The 22267-nt window shown below is 37.5% G+C and overlaps 1 protein-coding gene across 1 annotated transcript; it reads right to left on the reverse strand.

Moving 5' to 3' along the window:
• Positions 1 to 13896: 13896 nt before the first annotated feature.
• Positions 13897 to 15677, reverse strand: LOC138402242 (chromosome partition protein Smc-like). The gene has a single exon (XM_069498141.1). The coding sequence runs from the start codon at positions 14722 to 14724 to the stop codon at positions 13900 to 13902; it is 825 nt and encodes a 274-aa protein (XP_069354242.1). The 5' UTR covers positions 14725 to 15677; the 3' UTR covers positions 13897 to 13899.
• Between the last annotated feature and the right edge of the window lie 6590 nt (positions 15678 to 22267).

The raw sequence follows: 22267 nt of genomic DNA on the forward strand, positions 1-22267 counted from the left end.
TGACCCTTAATATTAAGGGTCCTTAGGGTCACCGCATCCTTTACCTATCGAATCGAATAGGTTCAATGTTGAAATATTAAAATTCAGATATGACTGCATGGTAAAATGAAAGTTCATAGGCTCAAATTTGTATGGATTTTTTTAAATAACTACTCGTGACTTCGCCTGCGTGGATTACACAAATATTCAAACCCCTATTTCACCCCCTTAGGGGTTGAATATTCAAAAATCCTTTTTTAGCGGACGCCTACGTCATAATAGCTGTCTGCATGCCAAATTTCAGCCCGATCCGCCCAGTAATTTGAGCTGTGCGTTGATAGATCAGTCAGTCAGTTAGTCAGTCAGTCAGTCACCTTTTCCTTTTATATATTTAGATTTGGTAGGCCGAAATCAAACTCGATAAAGTCGGTATCATCTAGATGTATCCCACGGGAACTCAATTTAGGGTTCTGAAGACATAAATCCATAGAATTAGGCTCTTTGAAGTCTAAGTTACCCCTAATTGCCTCTTAAAGAAAACTTTTCGCGACGTCTCCGTGGAAAGCTTACTTAATGAGAGAATTTTATGTCATACTTAATTTATTGCGTACCTAGTTGTTTTTAAATGTTTTTAATGAATGTTACCTATGTCAAAAATAAATTATCTCTTAGGTCTTCCGAAATTCGTAAAATCCACGTCCTCAACCATTTAAAAATCACTAAACCTAATGTCACATCTATGTATTTCAATTTTCTTATAAAACTTTACATTTTGACACTTTTTAACATTTTGGTTTGGCGCCGACTTCAAAAACTACCTATTGCCTATTGCGACTTTGAAGTTTTTACCTTTTTACCCCAAAATCGTCCAACGCGCCTGTAGAAGTTTTCACTTCGAATACTTACTAATCATCACTATCCATTTTAAATACGAAAGTGTATTGGTTTGTCCTTCAATCACGTCGCAACGGAGCAACGGATCGACGTAGTTGCATAGATATAGTTATAGACCCGGTGAGTGACATAGGTTACTTTTTATCCCGGAAAATCAAAAAATTCCCACGGGGTTTGTAAAAAACTAAATCCACACGGATGAAGTCTTCATGGACTCAACTGCAGCGAAAAATCCCAAAATCCTGGCAGCTTCGCCCTTTTGGATAGCCAAACTAATTCGTTTAACCAAGCCAAAGAAACTATTTCGTGAAAAGTTCCCTATGTAGCCCTCTAGGTGTGCAGAGTGCAGACCATGACAATGTCTTGAAGTCCGATGAAAGAAAAGTAAAGGAGGCACCAGGTCGAAAAGCAGTTTTACTGATTTTGCGATCTAGGTAGGTCCGTATAGGTAGGGACATAAAAAGATGATTTTCTTCCAATATCGAATGTAAACCAATATTTTATTTACCTAGCTTTTAGTATTATAAAAATATTATGTTGTTACACTTTGGAGCCACTTGGGTTATTATTCGAATAACCCCATTAAAAGACAATAACTTGGAAAGGCGAAAGTCGTAAAATAGCTCGTGTATAAAATGAAACTTTATTGCTGTAGTAAGACACAGTAATAAAGTGCCCATTATAGTAATCGATATTGAAGTTAGTTTACAGTTTACACTTAATTTACGTCTTATTCTTTCAGCAGCTCATTTTTCTTATGATCCAAGACTCCACTGCCGCCAGACGTTAAAGAGACTGACTTATTTTCTGAGAAACAAAATGTGTGGGATATAGTGTACTTTTAATCGCGCATATAATATTTGCTATTTAATTTAAAGATATCAGTAGCTAAAGGCACGTAAAACATTACTGACTTTTGCTGATTTTTATGTAGGTATACCTATTTCCTGAGTAACATAATATTAAAATTACGACCCAGACTATATGTGAGATAAACTATGTTATTTTTGCGAGCTCGTAGAGCGTCGTAGAGTAATCGTCGTCTGTTCGGGCCTCTGTTCTATATTATGGAATTCAAAAAGTTGTAATGAAATGACCCTTTTCACGCCACCTAACAATCGAGGCTAATCTTTAATCTGGGGTCTAAAATAACTTTAAATAGGGTTGCAACTTCGGAGTAAAACTGGTTTTGATTAAATACGAACTAACAGGAGTTAGTTTTAGTTAATCAAATTATTATACTTTTGGTTCATATCGTTAACTAAAAGTATAATAATTTGATTAACTAACTCCTGTTATAATTTTTGTAAAATGTTTACTTCCATGGGTTACTCTACAACTTTTTGCACAATATAAGTAGTTTTGGTTTTTTCATAGTGAATTGGACAGAGAGTGAGGAATGTTCTGTGGCAGCGGCTTCCAGAAGTTTGTAAAAAGAACGGAACTACCTTCGTTATGACCGTAGTATTTAACCAGATCAAGAACAATAAAACCTATACAAAGTGAAACCTGCGTAAGTAGGTATTAAAAGTATGATTTATAAGTAACCTATTATATAAACATTTCTTCGGCGAACTAGACGACGAAAACAGTCGCATCCGTAACTTGTTCCGCAATTACACCTGTAAGTTTTGCTCATGTAAGTAGCTTACATGATTAACTTACGACATTACTAACATAAACACTGTTTTAAGTAGGTACTTATCATTTACCTTAGTCCATACTAATATTATAAATGCGAAAGTGTGTCTGTCTGTCTGTCTGTCTGTCTGCTAGCCTTTCACAGCCCATCCGTTCAACCAATTTTGACGAAATTCGGTACAGCGATAGCTTGCATCCCGGGAAAGGACATAGGCTACTTTTTATCCCAAAAAATCAAAGAGATCCCACGGGATTTTTAAAAACCTAAATCCACACGGACGAAGTCGTGGGCATCACCTAGTTACGACAACATCTATAATTAGGTAGGTACAAGCAGGGAGGGGTGACAAAATAGGAATATCATGTTTACAATAGACAGTAATGTGTAACTTATAGAACTATACTTAATCTATAACAGTACAAAGTTACCCGTTCTAACAGTTTTGTTGTCATTAATTACGCCTAGACAACGGATAATATTCAACAGTTTTTCAAAATTTTAGCGACGTTTCACTTTGTGTGATTTCAAATCACGCATCGAACTGATAGACCTGCATTTATTTATTTGCCTGATTCTCCATTAAACATCGAAATTCGCTCGGAGGGACAGATTAATAGTGTAACTTTTGGGTTACAGTTTTATTATTCTGGTCACGCCACACTAAACGACCCTACATATAAATTGCTCTCATTTACAACCGGGAGGACAAACAAAATGCTCTTAAATTGCGAATCGCCCTACAATTGGGGAAAGGACTTAAAACACTTAATTTACCTATCTGTTCCGATTACAAATTATTTCTTTTTGTGTTAAAAACAAACGTTTGTTTTTACGGCTTATATTTTTACTCTCAGAGGAATTAAAATGGTATCGGTATGGTTTGTGGTAAAGAGGGTGTAACGTATAGTGTATGGACAAGCCAACAATAAATCCACGCTGGTTATTTGCGGTAGACTTCACACACCTATGAGAACATTATGGAGAACTCTCAGGCATGCAGGTTTCCTCACGATGTTTTCCTTCGCCGTTAAAACAAGTTATATATAATTACTTAAAACGCACTCCGAAAAGTTAGAGGTGCGTGCCCGGGATCGAACCCCCAACCTCCAATTAGGAGGCGGACGTCTTAACCACTAGGCTATCACAACTTTTTTTAACGTTTAACGGTTATAGGCTATATGTATTAGAACTAGAACTTAGTAGCATAAGAGGTAAATACAAGTAAGTATAGGCAATTTGATACCGAAAATTAATGGACGCCAGGTCTTACAAACGACTAGAACCAAAATTAGGTTTCAATTTTCAACCTTTTTGTTAGAGTACAAAACTAAGTTTGTTGTTCGAAGTTTATTACTAGAGGCTTCTAATATATTTTATAAAACTTGTAAAAAATTTCCTTGACTTTTTCTTGCCCTAAAAGGAAACTAAGTTCCCAAAGTTTACACTTTGTTTTGTTGGTACAATCTCACGATATATCTTTCCGACGGCGATGCCCATAAACTTGGGAATCTCTATAGTCATGTACACTCAATCTTAAAAAGTTTTTCAGGGGAGAAAAATCCTCAATTTACCGACCTGGGAATTTCAGTGGAAAAACTAGTAGAACTGGAAGTTTCCGAGGAATCGCTAACTCCACTTGCTTAAAAGAATTTTAGTGGATAGAATTGAGAATAGGATCAATGAAAAAATCATTTTCCATTTGGTAGGTTTGTAAACACAGTACAAAAAATAGAAACGCAAAAAAAGACTAGAGTAACCTAATACTAACAGCAATCTTTCCATGCATTTAACTGAAACAACCACCAAAAAAGTAGGTACTTCGTAACCAAACGACCACATTTATGATTTTTGCAACCTAATTCGCTTTTTATTGGGGTTAAAGTTTAACGGTAATTTGACTAGGAGGTTTCAAGACATAGAAGTCATGGAATTAAACCTAGGTAAAGCGGGGACTAAAAGAACATGTTGTAGGCATCGATATAAATGACAAGATATGGTCAAGCGAACAAAATTATTCACGATTTTGGAACCAAATAAATTATCGCCACCTCTTAGATACCTACTAATGAACGACCCGTTTGAAATCCAGACGTCACTGAGGTTAGATTGTTGTAGGTCACAAATGGTATCTACTTATTAAAGACTGCCTAAAGATAATATAAGGAAACCCCAAAGACAAAGTCGTGTAACCGTAGGTTAGTTCTATAAAATGGGCGCCTTTCTGATATTAATAGATGCTATTATTTACATGTCCAGTCGCCTACCTTCCTACAGAAGTTTTCGTCGTACTTATTTCGTAGCCACTCGGAATTTTGTCGCCATCTTTTACGTTGAGTTTCAGGGATTTAGAGCAGTTTACGTGACGAGTGACTAAGTTGTAAGATAAAAGCGGTTGCTGTTAAAAAATTTGCTAGTAAGTAGGTACATAAAATTTCCTTTTATCCTTGTAAGTTTTATGTGCCTTATAACTGCCATACCCTTTCAAGGTTAGCCTACTTCCAACTTAGACTGCATCATCATTGTACCAGTTACCACCAGGTGAGTTTGCAGTCAAGGGCTAAGTAACTTGGATCTGAATTAAAAAAAGTATTATGGGACATTTTTCTACATTAACTTACTATCTAATATAGCTGCAAATTGAATCACTTTTAGTAATTATTTAGGCATGATGCATACATTTTGAGAAAGGACTCACTATACATATATTTTCGTCTGTGTCAGTTGTTAAGTCAAAAGTAAGTAAGTACGCTTAACCCTTAGATTAAGGTAGTAGTGTGGGCCACTGAACGGCCAAGCGGGAGTACGGGCCTCGAGGCATGCCCTCCATACGCGGGTGCCCCGCAGGGCAACTTTGCGCCCTGGTGACTGTTTTAAGTCGGAATTTCACCGGCTAGGGTCTGCCAATTATGCCATGGCTTATGGTCTCAGTAGATTTGTTCTGTGTTCGTTTGTTCTCCGCGCTGCGGGTGGCGATCGCGTCGTCCGAGCTTGTCAATCCGAGGTTGCGAGGTTGTGCGAGGGCGCAAGCGTCGATTTTATTGGTCCCTTGAGGTGGGTCCTTAGCAGGCGCCGCTGGCTGGTTTGCGCGACCGTGTTTGGCCCCGTAGCCCAGCCACCAGGCGATGCGTGGAACATCGTGGGGATTTAGTCGGTAAGAGTCCGACATAACCTCCGTACCTCCCCGGGTGCGGTGGCATCCATGAGGATTTCCCCACGGAAAAAAAAGGGCGCAAGCGTAAGCGCCGCGCGCCGACGCGTCGCGTAGATTCGCCGTCGAGCGCGGAGACGAGGTCACTTCGTCGTAGTCGTCGTCGCTTGGGTGACCTGCGTGCTGCGCTTTAGCTTTAGATCGTACTTTAGACATGACAGTTATATTCTATTTTATACCAGGTACTTATCAGACTTCTGGCATCTGGCAAGTCATGATGCAGCCAAACATGTATGGATTTCTTAGGTATCTCTCTCATAACTTGAGGCATATTTAGACGCAAGGCGACAAGAAGAAAAATTTGATCCGCTCGGCTGGCCCGACCCACTTTTTTCCTCATTAAAAGACCCTAAGCCGAGCTTTAATTTTACAAATGGCCGCCATTTTACGGTTTAGAACTTTCAACTTGGCAATAGAAAACCTCGCATGGAAATGAGAGCTGGCTGCTTGGGGCTGTATATTGTATTTACTAAGTAGTTGTTTTATTTACTTTACGTACAATATTATAAGTCTTCACTCTTCAAGTTGTAGAGTTGGTATATATAACATTATATCCAACCATTTATGTTTGCTAAGCAGACCTGGCTTCACTCGTGTGGGATTTCTAAAATCCTTTATTAGGAGGGGGTCTTTCTTACAGTCCGTCCGTTTATCGTTTTATGTTATCTGCTATGATATAATAATAAAATTATGTTCTCAGTACAATCTGCTTTCCCAACGGGTGAGGGTCTTGACATAATCATAAGTGGCACACACTGTCCTAAGTACATGTAGTAATTTCATTTTATTACAATATACATTACGTTAGTACCTATTGTTTTAAATATATTAAGTTACATGGGTAACAATTTAAACACAAATTATTGAGCTCGTGAAACTTTGAAATTACACTTTTAAAAACGTGTACTTTTCTATGTAGTTTCAAAGTTGTTCCATCCCCTCACCGATTTTCAAAAATTTCACTCAAGTGAAAGTGAAGCGTCTCAGCGAGTAGATACCCGCCCCGGCTTCACCCATTGCGCAAGTACAACTTTAGTTCAGAGCTCTTTTAATTTGCTGGCATATTATGTATGTATAATAATATGATGACATGTAGCTATCTATGTATATTCTTTATTGCACCACAAAACACAAATGACAGGTTACAAAAATATTATATCCATTGCGTTCGAAAATAACATGTATTTCCTACACAGAAATATAAGTGAAAATACCAATTTTGAAAAGCGATTTTTGTTCTAGGTCCCCAGGGGACCACGTTCCACGTTATTCCACAAGTTAAATTGACGGTATCATTAATTCAGGTGGAACAGGACCCACGCTTGGAGGTCGGGAGTCGGGACGCGAAATTGGGTGTAATTTTTGATAGGTTATAATAGCATTGAAATGAAATAAGTTTTGTACGCTTTTCTAGAAATGTTTTAACACATTATTTCATATTCATTTTTTACAAAGCCTTGATCTATGGTACCTTACCTACTTCATAAGCAAAGTTTCACTAGCCTGCTTCCCACTACCCAGCGCTTTTCATACAAATGTAGTGAATGAATATTACTTTTCATGGGAATTTGGATAACCACAGATACCTAGATATGATTATGATTTATGATTTTGTATTAAATATGGATTTGTTTCTGGAACGTGTCTACAAAAATTCTTTGAATTTGATTGGATAGTATTTAAATGATAACATTTGTACGGAGGGCGCTGGCGAGCACGCTAGGGAAAGTCCTAAGTGGACCAAACTATAATGTTATTATTTCGTAGCATTAAACGAATAATAATACTTAAAGAAATGTAGTAAACTGTAGTGAGATCAGAGCTTAGTGTAAGTCCTGCTAATTACTTGCCTCGTGAGTTGAGCAAACACAATGGCACGAACGATGCGGATTTTTCCTTATACTGTGCGCACTACAAAAGGTCTTCTTATTACACCGAAGTGTAAATTCATCCATCTATATACTAGTGGATATCCGGCGTGTTACTACGCTAAAAAGAACATCGTCGCATTATTGCCTTTCTAATGAAATCGACTCGGGGCACATCGATCGGTTGGATGGTTTCAAAGTCTATAACGGACATAATAGAGAAACATTTTTTTTGTTTAACACAAATTCGACCTCGCACCGAAAAGCGCAAAGTCGCAGGGAGCTGCTGGATTCAGGCGACGCAAGACCGTAGTGTGTGGAAATCCCTACATGTCCAATACCTATGTCCAGCAGTGGACGTCTATCAAATGTTGTTGATGATGATGATGATATGAAGATTCGAGGACATAGCTCAATGGGTTGGCAAGCTGAAGAGGCAATAGGCAGGGTATAAAGTTCGAAAGTATGTAGGGCGTGATGATGCCTGCGACAACATGTGATGTGTTACATGATGGTGTGATAGGAACCCGCCTTAAATCTGGTGCGGTTAAGTTGCCAGCGTATGTAATAATTCACAGCGCTAGCTTCGCCAGGTTGCAGCCTAGATTTAATATGTATAAGTTATTATCACAGTGGAGCGTTCTACAAATGTATGCCACACTGCCAGGCTTAATCAGATTCTGTTTCGGATTTATTCTACGTACGAGTGTGGTTTGGTATTGGATTCCTATTCATATTTGTACAGTTCGCGGCACAAAGTAATGTACATTGACCTTTAGAAGGAGATAACGGATTTGTAGAGCATTGTCCTTGTCGTTGAGACCGACGAAACGTCACATAGGTATGAGTGACAGAGACAATGAGTAAGAGATACCGATGTACATTACTTTCTGCCGCGTACTGTATTATTATGTTAAATTATGGTGTGATAGGACCCCACCTAGCGTATTTACTAACTCACAGCCACGCTGGCATGGTCAGGTTGCAGCTCTGATTTAATATATTGGATTCATATTCATATCATCATGTAACACAGTCATACAGATGTATGACTGTGTTACATGATGGTGTGAAAGGAGGCCACCTTAAATCTGGTGCGATTAAGTTGCCAGCGTATTCACTAATTCACATCGCTATGGCCAGGTTGCAGCCTGGATTTAATATGTATAAGTTATTATCATACTATAGAGCGTTCTACAAATGTATGCCACAACTGCAAGCCTTAATCAGATTCTGTTTCGAATTTATTGTACGTACGAGTGTGGTTTGGTATTTTGTTGTTTCTACTTTACTAGGTACTTAGTACTTACAAACCACTTATTATATTTTAATGTGACTTGTAAGTATAGAGTACAATTTAAGTAATTTGTGATACTAGTTGGCCCGCCTCGGCATTGCGCTGAAAATTTCGAAAATCCTGAAACATGTGCTTCTTTATTTTTACCCGCTATCCAAATTACAAATAGCAGTTTTATTTATTTCATAAAAACGTTCATCCCCTTTCATACTCTGGGTGAAATTTCATGCTGACTTGTTTTTGATGTTTTATGTTGACAAACTTGGCTAATATTTATTTATTATTTAAAAAAAACAAGAGTTCCATAAATTCAGCCAATCACAACGATTGAGATTTCATCAATTGATGATTGATGCAGCTTTTCTGCAATAGACCAGGCGGGAGGTACGCCCTACGGTAGTGACATGTTAAAAACGTAGCCTGGCGTGGCACCATACCTTTTTTGTTATTTTGCCAACGCGTAGGTACACGTTCTAAGATAAGTCCACCCTAATCCGTTGAGTTACTGCATCAAATATTATTTAGGTATTGTTTGACCCATCATATAATTCGTTTAAATACGAACACTCGGACAAAGGTCGCTTTTATTCCTCTGATATATTTTATCTTCGGATTGACACTCGGTCCGTGGTTTGAAATTCAAATTTGCCTCCATTTGTTATGCGAGCCAGCCGGCTTTTAACACCAAAGCAGAGATGGACGCTCCGACGGACAGATTTGAATTTTGTGTAGAGACCGTTGATATACAAAGTTCCAATTCAATATAACTTAAACTTTAATCAGGGATTGATCATTTAAATTAAACCGGTCAAGTGCGTGAATTTCCGTACAACAGCTGTATAACACTGCGTGTTAATGATGGACAGCGCCATCTGTGATGTGATTTAGTAAACTAATTACTTGTTCGTGAACGGCACAACACTCGCGAGGCGCATGTTTGCGCGCGCGGACAACGGACCGTACGAGCACCTCCACGGCATCGCTCCACTCATTCCTAGACCGCCGACCGGGCGTCAACTACCTCGTGAGCTCCTGCGATCGCCATCATTGTCTCAGAACGCAAATGATCCAAGCGACGACGATTACGACGACGCGAGACCCACCGGACTTGACCTCGTCTCCGCGCTCGACGGCGAACTTAACGCCGTCGCGCGGAGACCGACCTCGGATTGACGACCCTGGACCGAAAACATCTCCGCGCGCGACGGAATTCACGGTTTTCGGATTTTTTCAGTTACTTGTGTGACATTGCTATCTGACATAATATTTTAGATACAGATACTCAACGGCTTAGGGTGGATTTATATTAAAACGTGTACGGATTGGCAAAATATAACTTAAATAATATTACGTCTACTACGGGTACTTTTTTAACATGTACCTACTTACTTACCATACCGCAACGCGCTGGTCTATTGCAGAAAAGCTGCAACAATTATATTGCTACGAACTCATTTGTGATTGGCTAAATTCATGGAACTCTTGTTGCAACAATGCATTACAGCCAATAGTGAGAAAGTGTCAGCCAATCAGAGGTGTCTGCTACGACTAACTAAACATACACAGCTGTGTATCTTTGTTGATTGCTTATATCAATGGTAGAGACTAAAACCGTATCCAGTATATCCACTACCGTATTTTGTTAAGCTTTCTAAGCCGATGTTATTGTTTGTTAAAGCGTGTATTACATTCGCGAATTCTGAAAGGGGTTATGTAAAGTATCTATTCTGGTTGGATGCAACTTAACAGAACTTAAGCAGAATTAGAACAACGGAAACATAGGTAGGCAGTTGGTGCTATGGACAGAAATATGGGCACGGTAGGAATTTTTAACACTAATTCAATACTATAATTCTACTAAAAAATATAAGCCAGCAAATAGGTATAATTATAAATAAATAAAAAAATAAAAATAAAAAAGCCTTTTATTCCTTACATTTTTACAATAGTTTAAATTATCTATGTTTTGTTAGTTGGTTAGTTGAACTTATTATTTAGTTGTTAGTATTGTTAGGATTATTATTACTATTCATGTAAGGACCCCAGGTTGGGTAAAGGCCTCCTCCAAAGATGTCCATTTATCTCGGTCCTGCGCTATACGATCCCATTTCGGGCCAGCTGTTCTTAAGATCTCATCTTCCCATCTTGTCAGTGGTCTCCCCCTGCTCCTTTTGCCACGAGGGCCTCTCCACAGAGTTACTTTTGTTGTCCACCTCTGGTCTTTAAGTCTAGCCACGTGGCCTGCCCATTTCCACTTTAGTTTTAGTGCATAATTTAAGGCGTCAGTGGCTTTTGTTATTGATCTTATTCTCGTGTGTCTTATTTTGTCTAATTTCTTTATCTTTAGCATGCTGCGTTCAAGTCCTCGTTGGCAGGTGGTGATTTTGTGTTTAATTTTGGTTGTGTATTTCCAAGTCTGGCATCCGTATGTTAATACCGGTAGAAGGCAAGAGTTCATAATCCTAGTTTTTACATGTGTTGGCATGTTACTTTTGAAGATTTCTTTTAGGCTCCAATATTTGTTCCATGTTTGCTGTATTCTCCTTTCTACTTCTATTTCGTTGTTTTTCCTGCCTAAGCTAATTGTCTTCCCCAAATATATGTAGTTTTCTGTGTATTCCAGTGGATTTCCATTTACTCTGATTGGTATTTTACTCCTATTTGTCATTGTCATCGTCTTTGATAGATTTATTTCCAGTCCTACTTTTGTACTAGCTTGCTGTAAGGATTCGATCATGATCTGCAGCTGTGAACTTGTCTCTGATAGTATGACTATATCATCCGCGAATCTTAAATGGCTTAAGAAGGCGCCTTGTATATATAGACCCATTTTTTCCCAATGTAGTTTGCTGATAATGGCTTCAAGAATGGCTATGAATATTTTTGGTGATAGAGGATCGCCTTGCCTTACCCCTCTCTGTATGGGGAAGCTTGGGCCTAGAGTTTCCATCTTTATTCTGCCCATATTATTGTTATATATGCTTCTGATGGTTTCTATATACACTTCGCTGACTTTTTGTTCCTTCAAGCTGTCCCATATACTTGCGTGTGTTACTGTGTCGAAGGCTTTTTGGTAATCGATAAAAGCTAGGTACAGGGGTCTTTGATGCTCTTGGTACTTTTCTATAATTAGTTCCAGGGTGTGTATGTGGTCGACTGTGGAAAACCCTTTTCTGAAACCAGCTTGTTCTACGGGTTGTCTGGCTTCTATTTCAGGACTAATTCTTGTATTTATAATAGTAGAAAACAGCTTGTAGAGTGTCGGTAGCAGACTTATTGGCCTATAGTTGCCTATCTCTTTTGGGTCTCCTTTCTTATATATTAGAATGATATTGGATTCTGACCATTGTGATGGTGTTTCAGACTTTTGTAGTATCAGGTTGAACAAATTGGCTAGTGGTGTGGCCAGAATGTTATATGCTATCTTTAAAGCTTCGTTTGTGATGTTATCCGATCCGGGGGATTTTTCTAGTTTTGTTCTCTTGATTGCTTCTATGATTTCGGTTTCTTCTATTGGATTGATGTTCACTTCGTTATGTTGTCTTAAGCTGTTGTTTTGTGTAGTATCTGTTTTTGTCTTGTCACTATATAATTTTGTATAAAAGTCAGTTGCTGTGGTAATAATATCAGTTCTTTTGTTCAGGTTTTTGTCTAGTTTCTTCAATCCTTCAATCCAAGTTTTATTTGTTCTAAGTTCCTTGTAGGCCTTCTTTGTGCTTCCAGTTAGATGTAGATGTCTTTCTATGGTGTCTCGTCTGTATTTTGCATAGTCATTTCGTATATATTTATTTACTAATTTATAAAGTGCGCTTAGCTCATTTTTCATAGAACGCGATTTGTTTTTTGTTTTTTGTAGTTCTTGTCTTCTTTGTAACAAGGTTATTGTTCGAGGCGCTAGTATTTTGTGGCGTTTATGTATATCTGTTTTTACTCGAGCCTTTTCCAAACTATTTATGATAGCGTTTATTATATTGTCATAATTGGTTTGTACTGAGGTGTTTTTCTGGCAAAGAGACGGATCAGATAGTATTGTTGATAAGTTTTCTTTATAGTTCGATATTTCTTCTTCACTCTTTAGTTGGCTAATTTGTGTGTTTGTGAAAGTTGTTCTACTTCTTTTTTGACCATTTAGTTTTATTGTTGCTCTAATTAATCTGTGATCTGAGGGGTAATTTAGATTCATAATATCTACGTCTTGAAATATTTTTGGTTGGTTTGATAGTATATAGTCGATCTCATTTTTAGTTTCACCATTTGGAGATCTCCATGTCCATCTTCTATTTTGTTTCTTTTTGAAATATGTATTTATTATTGTTAACTTGTGTTCTCGTGCGAAATCTATAAGTCTCTGTCCTCGTTCGTTTCTTTTACCGAGTCCATGTTGTTTCATAACTAAGTATTCTTCCTTCTTGGGTAAACCGATTTTCGCATTAAAGTCTCCCATTACTATAATGTTCTTGTGGGTGGCTTCTAGTGCTTTTTCAATCGTTTTGTAGAATTCCTCTATTTCAAACTCACTTGCTGTTTCAGTTGGAGCATATGCTTGTATGATGGTGACCGTAAAGCCTTGAATATTCATGTTCAGTACTGCAACCCGTTCTGTCATACCAGTGAAGCTCTCTATATCGTGTTTGTGTGACTTTTTTACTATGAAGCCTACGCCGTACATGCCTGGTGTGTGTCCTACGTGGCATAGTACGAAGTTCTCGTATTCTTCTATTTTTGTACCGAGCCGTCTCATTTCTGAGATTCCAATTATATCGTATTTAACTTTTTTTAATGATTCGTGTAATTCTAATAAGCGTTCATATGTAGACAAGGTCCTGACGTTGTATGTTGCAATATGTAGTTTATGAGTTTTTTTGTTATTTTTGTTCTGTGCCAAAATGATATTCTTCAGAGGGTTATGGTCATAATCTTCCACGGTGACCAGCCGGGTTGGAAGATGTTGTATGTTTTTTGCTTTAGTTTGTATGTTTTTCGGATCTGTGTTGGAGGAGGGGCTTGGTTGCTATGTTTTTTTGTCTTGATTACTGCTAGAGCTAGTGGTATTAGTAGTATTTTTACTGACTAAGAAATTTAATATGCCCGGTTTTACAACTCCCTCGGAGATACTGTTTGACCTTCTGATTGATGTATCAGTAATTTGTATTTTGTTCTTTTTATGTGTGTGTATGGTCTCGTCTATTTTTCGTGCTGTGACATTCTTAGGTGAAATAGGTAATTTTCTCTTAGTATTGTTTTTAGATGTTATAATCAGTTTATCATACTTAATTACGGCTATGTTTCCTTTCTCTCTCTCCAATTGTAGTTGTTCTTGTAGTTCCTTCCGTTTTTCCAGTATGTATTTTGGGTAGTCTTCTTTCACATAGTAATGGGTGTCTTTCAGTGTATTTCTTTGTTTCCATATTTTGATTTTTGTGCCTAAAGTTGAAAAAGTGACTACTAATGGGCGTGGTCTTTCTCCTTTCTTCCCCACTCTTTTGACTTCTTGTACGTCTCTGTAGGTTAGCTCGATAGAAAAATATTGTTCCACCCATTTGATAATATTACTTTCCAATTTTTCGTATGATGTTTCAGTTTCCTCAATACCGAAAAACACTATATTTCTATTCCTTGACTGTTTTTCCAAAAAGTAAATCCTTTTCTGCTGGTTTTCCACTATTTCCTTTAGTTTTTCGTGTTTTTCATCCCAGGCTAAGAATTTTTCTTCGAGCATCCTATTTACATTTATTGTGACTTGTTCCGTAACATTTTTTCCGGTTTCCCTGATTTCTAATCTTTGCTCATCTAGTTCCATTTTTATTGTTTTAAGTGCGTTTAGAATTTCTTCCATTTTTGTTTGTGGATTTACCAGTTTATTTTGGTATAGATGGTGCCCTCAAGTGGTTCGTGTTTGTATTTGATATTTAGTCTCTTGTAGTGTTTTAATTTAGATAACTCGTCTGTGCCGTCTCTGATACTGGTACTTTGCAGAGCGCCCTTGCTACGACAGATGTTTCTGCATGTGATATTCCGTTTTGTAAATAGTAGTAGTATTTTATCAGTATATTTATGCAAGTCATTCACCAAAAGGTTTTATTTTTCACAGTATTTCAAGTGTCACTATGTTGAGTACATATTAATATGCAGATTTAAGCGGGCGGATCTTAGACTATAATACTATGATTTTAATTCTTCGCATCTAAACGAGCAAATAAGCTTGAATTTTATGTGTTGAAAGCATGAAGAAGTCCATCGATTTGTAAATAACAATAGTTTTGTAAGTCATTCACAAAAGGTAAATAGGTAGGTATGTTTACTCGACTTTTCGTATTTTAAACTTTATTGTGATAAATGTTTTCACTTCTACATACCTGAATGAGCAGTTTTGTTCGAATTTTACGTTCTGAGTGCATGAAAGGGTACACCAGTTCGTAAATAATAGATAGTGTTTATGCTGGTCATTCACAAGAGGTTATGTTTATTCCGAACTTACATGGCGTTTTAAATTACGCTTTGTTGTGTATGTTTTCACTTCATTACACCTGGAAGAGCAATCCTGCTTGAATTTTTACGTCTTTAAGGCATGAATAAGATCACCAGATCGTAAAGTTGGAAGGTGATTTGCACTTTGTTTATCTCCAGTTTTACTTATTTTAAAGTTAGTTTTTCACTGTTTTTTTAATAACACCAGTTTTCTAATCACTTATATACTTTGTTTAATCATTCTATTTTGAACAAAAGGCACTTGTATTTCGTTTTTTAAATAATTTTTACGGAGCTAATGTTTGCCGTGGCACAGTGGCGCCTCCTACTATAGGTATAATTAATCTAAGAAATATAGGTAGGTGCTATACAATAATAATATAGGAGTTTCACGATAACAATTTTTTAACACTTATTCAAATAGTGAGACCAATAATTTAATGTAGCTTTAGTTTTAAGTTCGCGTAAAAATTATCATCTTACAAATGCAAACCGACTATCAAAAGCGTAATTTTTTACCTACTTTGAATAAATGTTTTGACTTTGACTTAATTTGACTTAAAATATAATTTTTCTAAAAAGATCTGGAGCAGTCTCCAGCAAGCTCTAATATAATTAATCGTTGCGGTTATAGGTAGGTACATACTTCTAAATAAAAAATGCTCTGTACGCAGGCCAAACGTCTAACCGATTTACTCAGTAATTAATTACAAGTCAGCAAGCTATCACCCGGGCAGATGGCCCCCTTATATCATTTCATCGCTTTCAATGAAATAGCAACGCGTCCTCTTGAAGGGGAGGCATTATGTTTAAAGTTTTCTGCCAAATTACAGGACCATTAGATTCGAGAAATACAAGGAGTTGTCATCAACATTTGCACGAATTAAGTGTTCTATTTATTGGGTACTGCATCATAGCAACGACCAAATCAATCAATCAAAAAATATTTAATTTGATAGAGTGTGTTTGTTATTGCTATATCGCAAGGCTGCAAGTGGTTGTGTTTGTCGTTACGGTGTTACTGATTTAAACCACATGTGTGCGACAGCTGAAAAACGCGGATGCAAAGTGTGGTAGGTGTAAATGAAACTCAGTGTTTTTATACATTGTGTCCAGCGACAATATTGCCATTGTAATTTTGTTTTTGTTATGCCAGGTCAGAAAAACTCTATGGAGCTATCTCGGGCTTGTCATAGTGTTACTAATTAATTATAATTCATCATCACCCATCGCCGGCTCACTACAGATCTTGGGTCTCCTCTCAGAGTGAGAAGGGTTTTTGGCCATAGTTTACCACGCAGGCTACGTGCGGATTGGTAGACTTCACAGACCTTTGAGAACACTATGGAGAACTCTCAGGCATGCAGGTTTCCTCACGATGTTTTCCTTCACCGTTAAAGCAAATGATATTTAATTACTTAAAACGCACATAACTCCGAAAAGTTAGAGGTGCGTGCCCGGGATCGAACCCCTGACCTCCGATAGAAGGCGGACGTCCTAACCACTAGGCTATCACAGCTCTGTATCATAGCAACGACAAAATTAATCAACCAAAAAAAATTTTGTTATTGCTGTATCGCGAGGCTGCAAGTGGTTGTGTTTGTGGTTGCGGTGTAACCGATTTTAACCACGCATTTGCGACAGCTGTAAAACACGACTCATAATGTGGTACGTGTGACTGAAAACCCGCATATTCATTTTTCATACTTTGTGCCGAGCGACACTTTTGCCACTGTAATTTTGTTATGGTTTTGCCAAGTTAGAAAAATTATATCTTTGGTTTTTTGGGTATTGAGTGTTATTTATCTCCTCTCAGGCGTATTGCTGAATGCCTTTAATCGTCTTAATGATTGATGATCCTGGAATTTTATGAAATTTTTCTGGAACGTTTTTTCGGTAGATCTCCCAAAAAGAAAGCTATTAACTGCCGCATTGGTGTCACGACGAAACGATTTTTCTGACGGCACGACCTCACTAACTAAAGATCTAAAATGACTTATGAAACGTCGCAAGTACAAGATTCGCAAATGGCAATATTTCTTTCTTGTCCACAAAAAATGGATTAATTTTAAGCAGTTTATTTTTTTGTCGATAAATAAGCATTATCTAACTTCATTAGTGAGGTAATCATCATCATCACTCATACTTGTGTTGACTTGTAACTATCAGCACTTCAAGTCGAAGCTGGTGTTTATATCTTAAGCTCAATGTGTAATATTTACTCTCGGAAACTGTTACTAATTTAACTTAATATTTTAGTTTTAATTTAATGTTTTTAGGGTTCCGTACCTCAAAAGGAAAAACGGAACCCTTATAGGATCACTTTGTTGTCTGTCTGTCTGTCTGTCTGTCTGTCTGTCCGTCTGTCTGTCATGAAACCTACAGGGTACTCCCCGTTGACCTAGAATCATGAAATTTGGCAGGTAGGTAGATCTTATAGCTGACATTTGGGGAAAAATCTGAAAACCGTGAATTTAGGGTTAGATCACAAAAAAAATTAAATTGTGGTCATGAACTAATAATTAGTATTTTCAACTTTCGAAGTGAGTGACTATATCAAGTGGGGTATCATATGAAAGATCTTTACCTGTACATTCTAAAACAGATTTTTATTTATTTTTATGAATCATAGTTTTTGAATTATCGTGCAAAATGTCGAAAAAATACGACTGTAGTACGGAACCCTCACACTGTGCCGGATTTTTTTAAAGATTTAAATTTATATTACGTTCTAGTTACTAAATTCCGGGTCCCGCAGGCTCCCGCGGGAAATGCCTTTAAACATCACTTTATTTTATTACATTGAGTTGCGAGGTCCTGTACGCTTAGTATAAGATTTTACTTCTCACCAGCGTTGATAGCATTTGAGAGTCGATACACTTTGGCGTTAAAGTAAAATGGCCCTTAATCGCCTTGTTTTAATGCTCAAGTTCGTACATATATTTACAGCCAGAGCTCCAAGCGAAATTAAAATCAATGGTCCTGAATTAGTGACTTTAAACTATTTTACTTTGAAGTTATTTTGTTTCGACTCTCGAATACTTTCAACGTTGGTGACGGTCTGGCGGGTTACAACAAATTTGATTAGTATGTATTAGTATGAGATTTTACTATGAGAAGTAAAATCTCATACTAAGCGCACTGATGCCTAATAACTTTTACGTTATTGCCGTAACGACGAACAAATTCTCCAATTTCGCTTTTTAATGCCAGACATGGACGCATTAAAGGGAAAATATTGCTTGCTTAATTATTTTTCGACTTTGCAAATCGTAAATTTGTTGAGTCGCTCGTGGTTTTATGTAGCTATGATTTTTTTATAGTTTAAAGATGATTTGATTTATGTTAACCGAATCCCGAGCGAAAAAAATTCTAATAATCTCTTCTAAAAAACTATTATTAGTGATAGTGGTTAAGACATCGGCCTTCTATTCCTATTCCCGTGGGAACTCTTTGATTTCCCAGAATAAAATACAGGGTGTAACCAGAACGCTGGCAAAAACGAAGACAGGTGATAGTACTGATGATTACTGATATGATACCACAAAAAAAACGCGAAAAAAATATAAAAAAATCCTATAATTAAAAACATCTGAATGACGCTAGAGATCAAGTTGCGTAAGTATGCCACTGGGAGTTAATACCGCGTCGTAGGCGGGGCATTGACCCGAGTTTTGCACGCTATGCATTGCGGGTTTGAAAAATACTAAATCACTAAAACTATAACATGAAGCAAATGGTTATTAGTATTGGATTGTGTTTAGGTAATACACAATAATGCCAAGTTTTTGCTAGCATTCTGATTACACCCTGTTTAGTCGATGCTATCTAACTTTTCAAAGGTAGCTTTGTGCATTTTATGCAATTGATTAATATCACTTGCTTTAACGGTGAAGGAAAATAACGTACCTGCATGCCTGAGAGTTTTCCATAATGTTCTCAAAGATATTAATGTGAAGTCTGCCAATTCTTACTTCGCCAGCGTGGTGGACTGTGGCCCTAAACTTGACACTTGCTCAGTAGTGAGGGCTTACTTTTACACACGGTCTGTTAGACTGAATGTAAATTCACACCCGTATCATGGAATATCAGACGAATACTCGACGAAAATGCACAATTTCCGCCACATTCAATTCCAAAATACGTCAAATCGTAAACGAACCAAAAGTGCAGACATGAGACAAGACACTTACTTTACAGTACGCGGCAGAAAGTAATGTAGTATCGGCCTTTAGAATGACACTAATTCGGCTTTGTAGAGCGTTGTCATACCTATATGACGTTTTGTCGGTCTCAATGACTGGGGCAACGCTCGACAAATCTGCTATCTCCTTCTAAATGTCGATGTACATTACTTTCGGTCGCCTACTGTACAGAGAGTTGTGAATATGATCCGATCATAGTAATCAGACATTGATTTTGGGAGGGGTTTTATCAAGGCCAAAATTTTTACCGTTTTTTTTTGACTTGATGCAATTTCTGTTAGAGTAATTTTGCATTTTAAGTTGATGGTAAGTATAATACCAAAAAGAACGTGAGCGAAGCAAGCGCGAATTTATTTTTGATTTATTATAAGTATTGATATTTTTAGAGATTTTTTTGGGAAATTACGAGTGTATACATTTTAAACCTCCAAAGTCCCCTTGGCTCAAGCCATGTAATCCAAGATACAAAAAAGATAGAAAGGTACACCGATACCCCCGTTGAGTAGTAGATAATAATAATCCCGGATAAGCAAAGAGATCCCACGGGGTTTTTGAAAACCTAAAATAACGCGAACGAAATCGTGCTCATCATCTAGTTTCACATAAGTTTTAAGGTCTTATGTCTAGGTTTACCCTAAGTATCTATAGCCAGTCGCACATATTTTCCGATCAAAGATGACGAGTATTTTCTGCACCGAGTTCTGAGGGAAATTCGGGACAAATAGAAAAGCTCACGGGTATTTTGCCTACGTTGTTATGGGTTTTACGATCTCCGTGCAAGAATTTGTATAGTTGTAGCTTGTATAGCGGTAATTTGAATCTGAGAAGGAGAACATGAATTAATGAAACTAAAAACTTATTTACCTACATTTTCAAAATGTAAACTTAATAGGAAGGGGGTTATAGAAGTGAAAATCTTTACAACACAATGCATCGCAACGCACCGCAACGTTTCGCATAGCATCGATTCGCATCGCATCGATTTGCATCGCATCGACTCACATCGCATCGATTTGCATCACATCGCATCACAACGCACAATGCAACGCAACGACGCAACGTAACGCATCGTAATGCAACGCATCGCAACGTATCGCATTGTATCGCAACGCTACGCAACTCATCGCAATGCAATGCAACGATACTCAACGCAACGCAACGCATTGAATCGCAACGCAGCGCAATGCGACGTATCGCATCGCAACGCAACGCCATGCAACGCAACGATACGTAACGAAAAGCATCGCATCGCATAACATTGCAACGCAACACAATGCAGCTTAACGCAACGCAACGCAAAATAATAAAACAAGGGATCAAAGTAATTTCTTGCACAGTAGATCCGAAAAGTTACAACTGACAAGCCCTTTTTATTAGGGTTCCGTAGCCAAATGGCAAAAAACGGAACCCTTATAGATTCGTCATGTCTGTCTGTCTGTCTGTATGTCCATCCGTATGTCACAGACATTTCCAAAGTGGTAAAATGTGCTCCCCCCACCCCTGTAACTTCTAAAATGAAGAATGATAAAACTAAAAAAATATACATATGATGTAGGTACATTATTACCATGCAAACTTCCACCGAAAATTGGTTTGAACGAGATCTAGAAAGTAGTTGTAGTACGGAACCCTCAGTGCGCGAGTCTGATTCGCACTTGGCCGGGTTTTCCGGAAAAGGTTCCTACGGGATATTCACGTAGGTGAAGTTGGAAGCTAAAATTAGTATTTCAGGAAGCTAGCAGTATGGTAAACGCTAAAATAGCAGTATGGTACTTTATAACGAATACAAATCGTATACGGGAGCGGTGGACGGGCTCGTGACAATTTACATAATGTTCCAAAAGTGATTAATGACTGCAGGACACCCGAAACGAGTGAAGTGTAGTTTGTTCACAGAGGTTACAGGTACAGTAGAGGTTCACAGAATATATACAGGCTGTGGTGTATAACTTAGGTGTGCAATCAAATTCCGTACTGTGCTCAATTGAACTTATTTTATCTAGTAGGTTCCTAACTTGTTTAATAAATAATTTAAAACGAATAGTCAACTCGCGCCTTTTAATAATATAAAGACAAAAAATCTTTTAAATTTTTGATCCGAATGACGCTTACAGCGCTATAAGAAATCCGATACGGATAATCGTGCTGTGTACTGAAAGCGCTATTTGGTAGAATTCCGAATCAAAATATTTAACTAATGATATGAAATAAAATTTACGGATGAAAAACTTACTTTTCTGGACAGCTGTTGTAATAACTTCTGCCCAGAAATGAAATTTCATACTTACTTTTCTGGACTGTTATAATACTGTACGGGAAGTTTAACTTTCGAACCAACAGGCGATGAAATGTGCACATTTCATATCAATTTTTAGAAAAACATATCAAAATAATGTACGGAAAACATAAATACACCATACATTTTTACCCTACATTGTAAAGGGTTGTAACCCTGGGTTGCGTGTCGGCGCAGCAATTTGACATTAGAGGAAGTCAGTGATGAATGTACCCTCGCCCCGCATTTTTACGCCCAACCCCATTTGTTTACATTACCTCAAGGTATTTGCTATTTGCGTAAACTCGTAAGGCCCCTGTTGACTTTTGACTCCCGTTTTTTGCGGTTTTGTTTTTTCATTCTGGGGTAGAAAAAGAAAAATATTTTTGAAGTAAAACTTCTTGTATAGAAGCAGGCGTTACTTTGCGGAA

This window comes from Maniola hyperantus, chromosome 1 (genome assembly GCF_902806685.2).
Source record: "Maniola hyperantus chromosome 1, iAphHyp1.2, whole genome shotgun sequence".
Classification (NCBI taxonomy): Eukaryota; Metazoa; Arthropoda; class Insecta; order Lepidoptera; family Nymphalidae; genus Maniola; species Maniola hyperantus.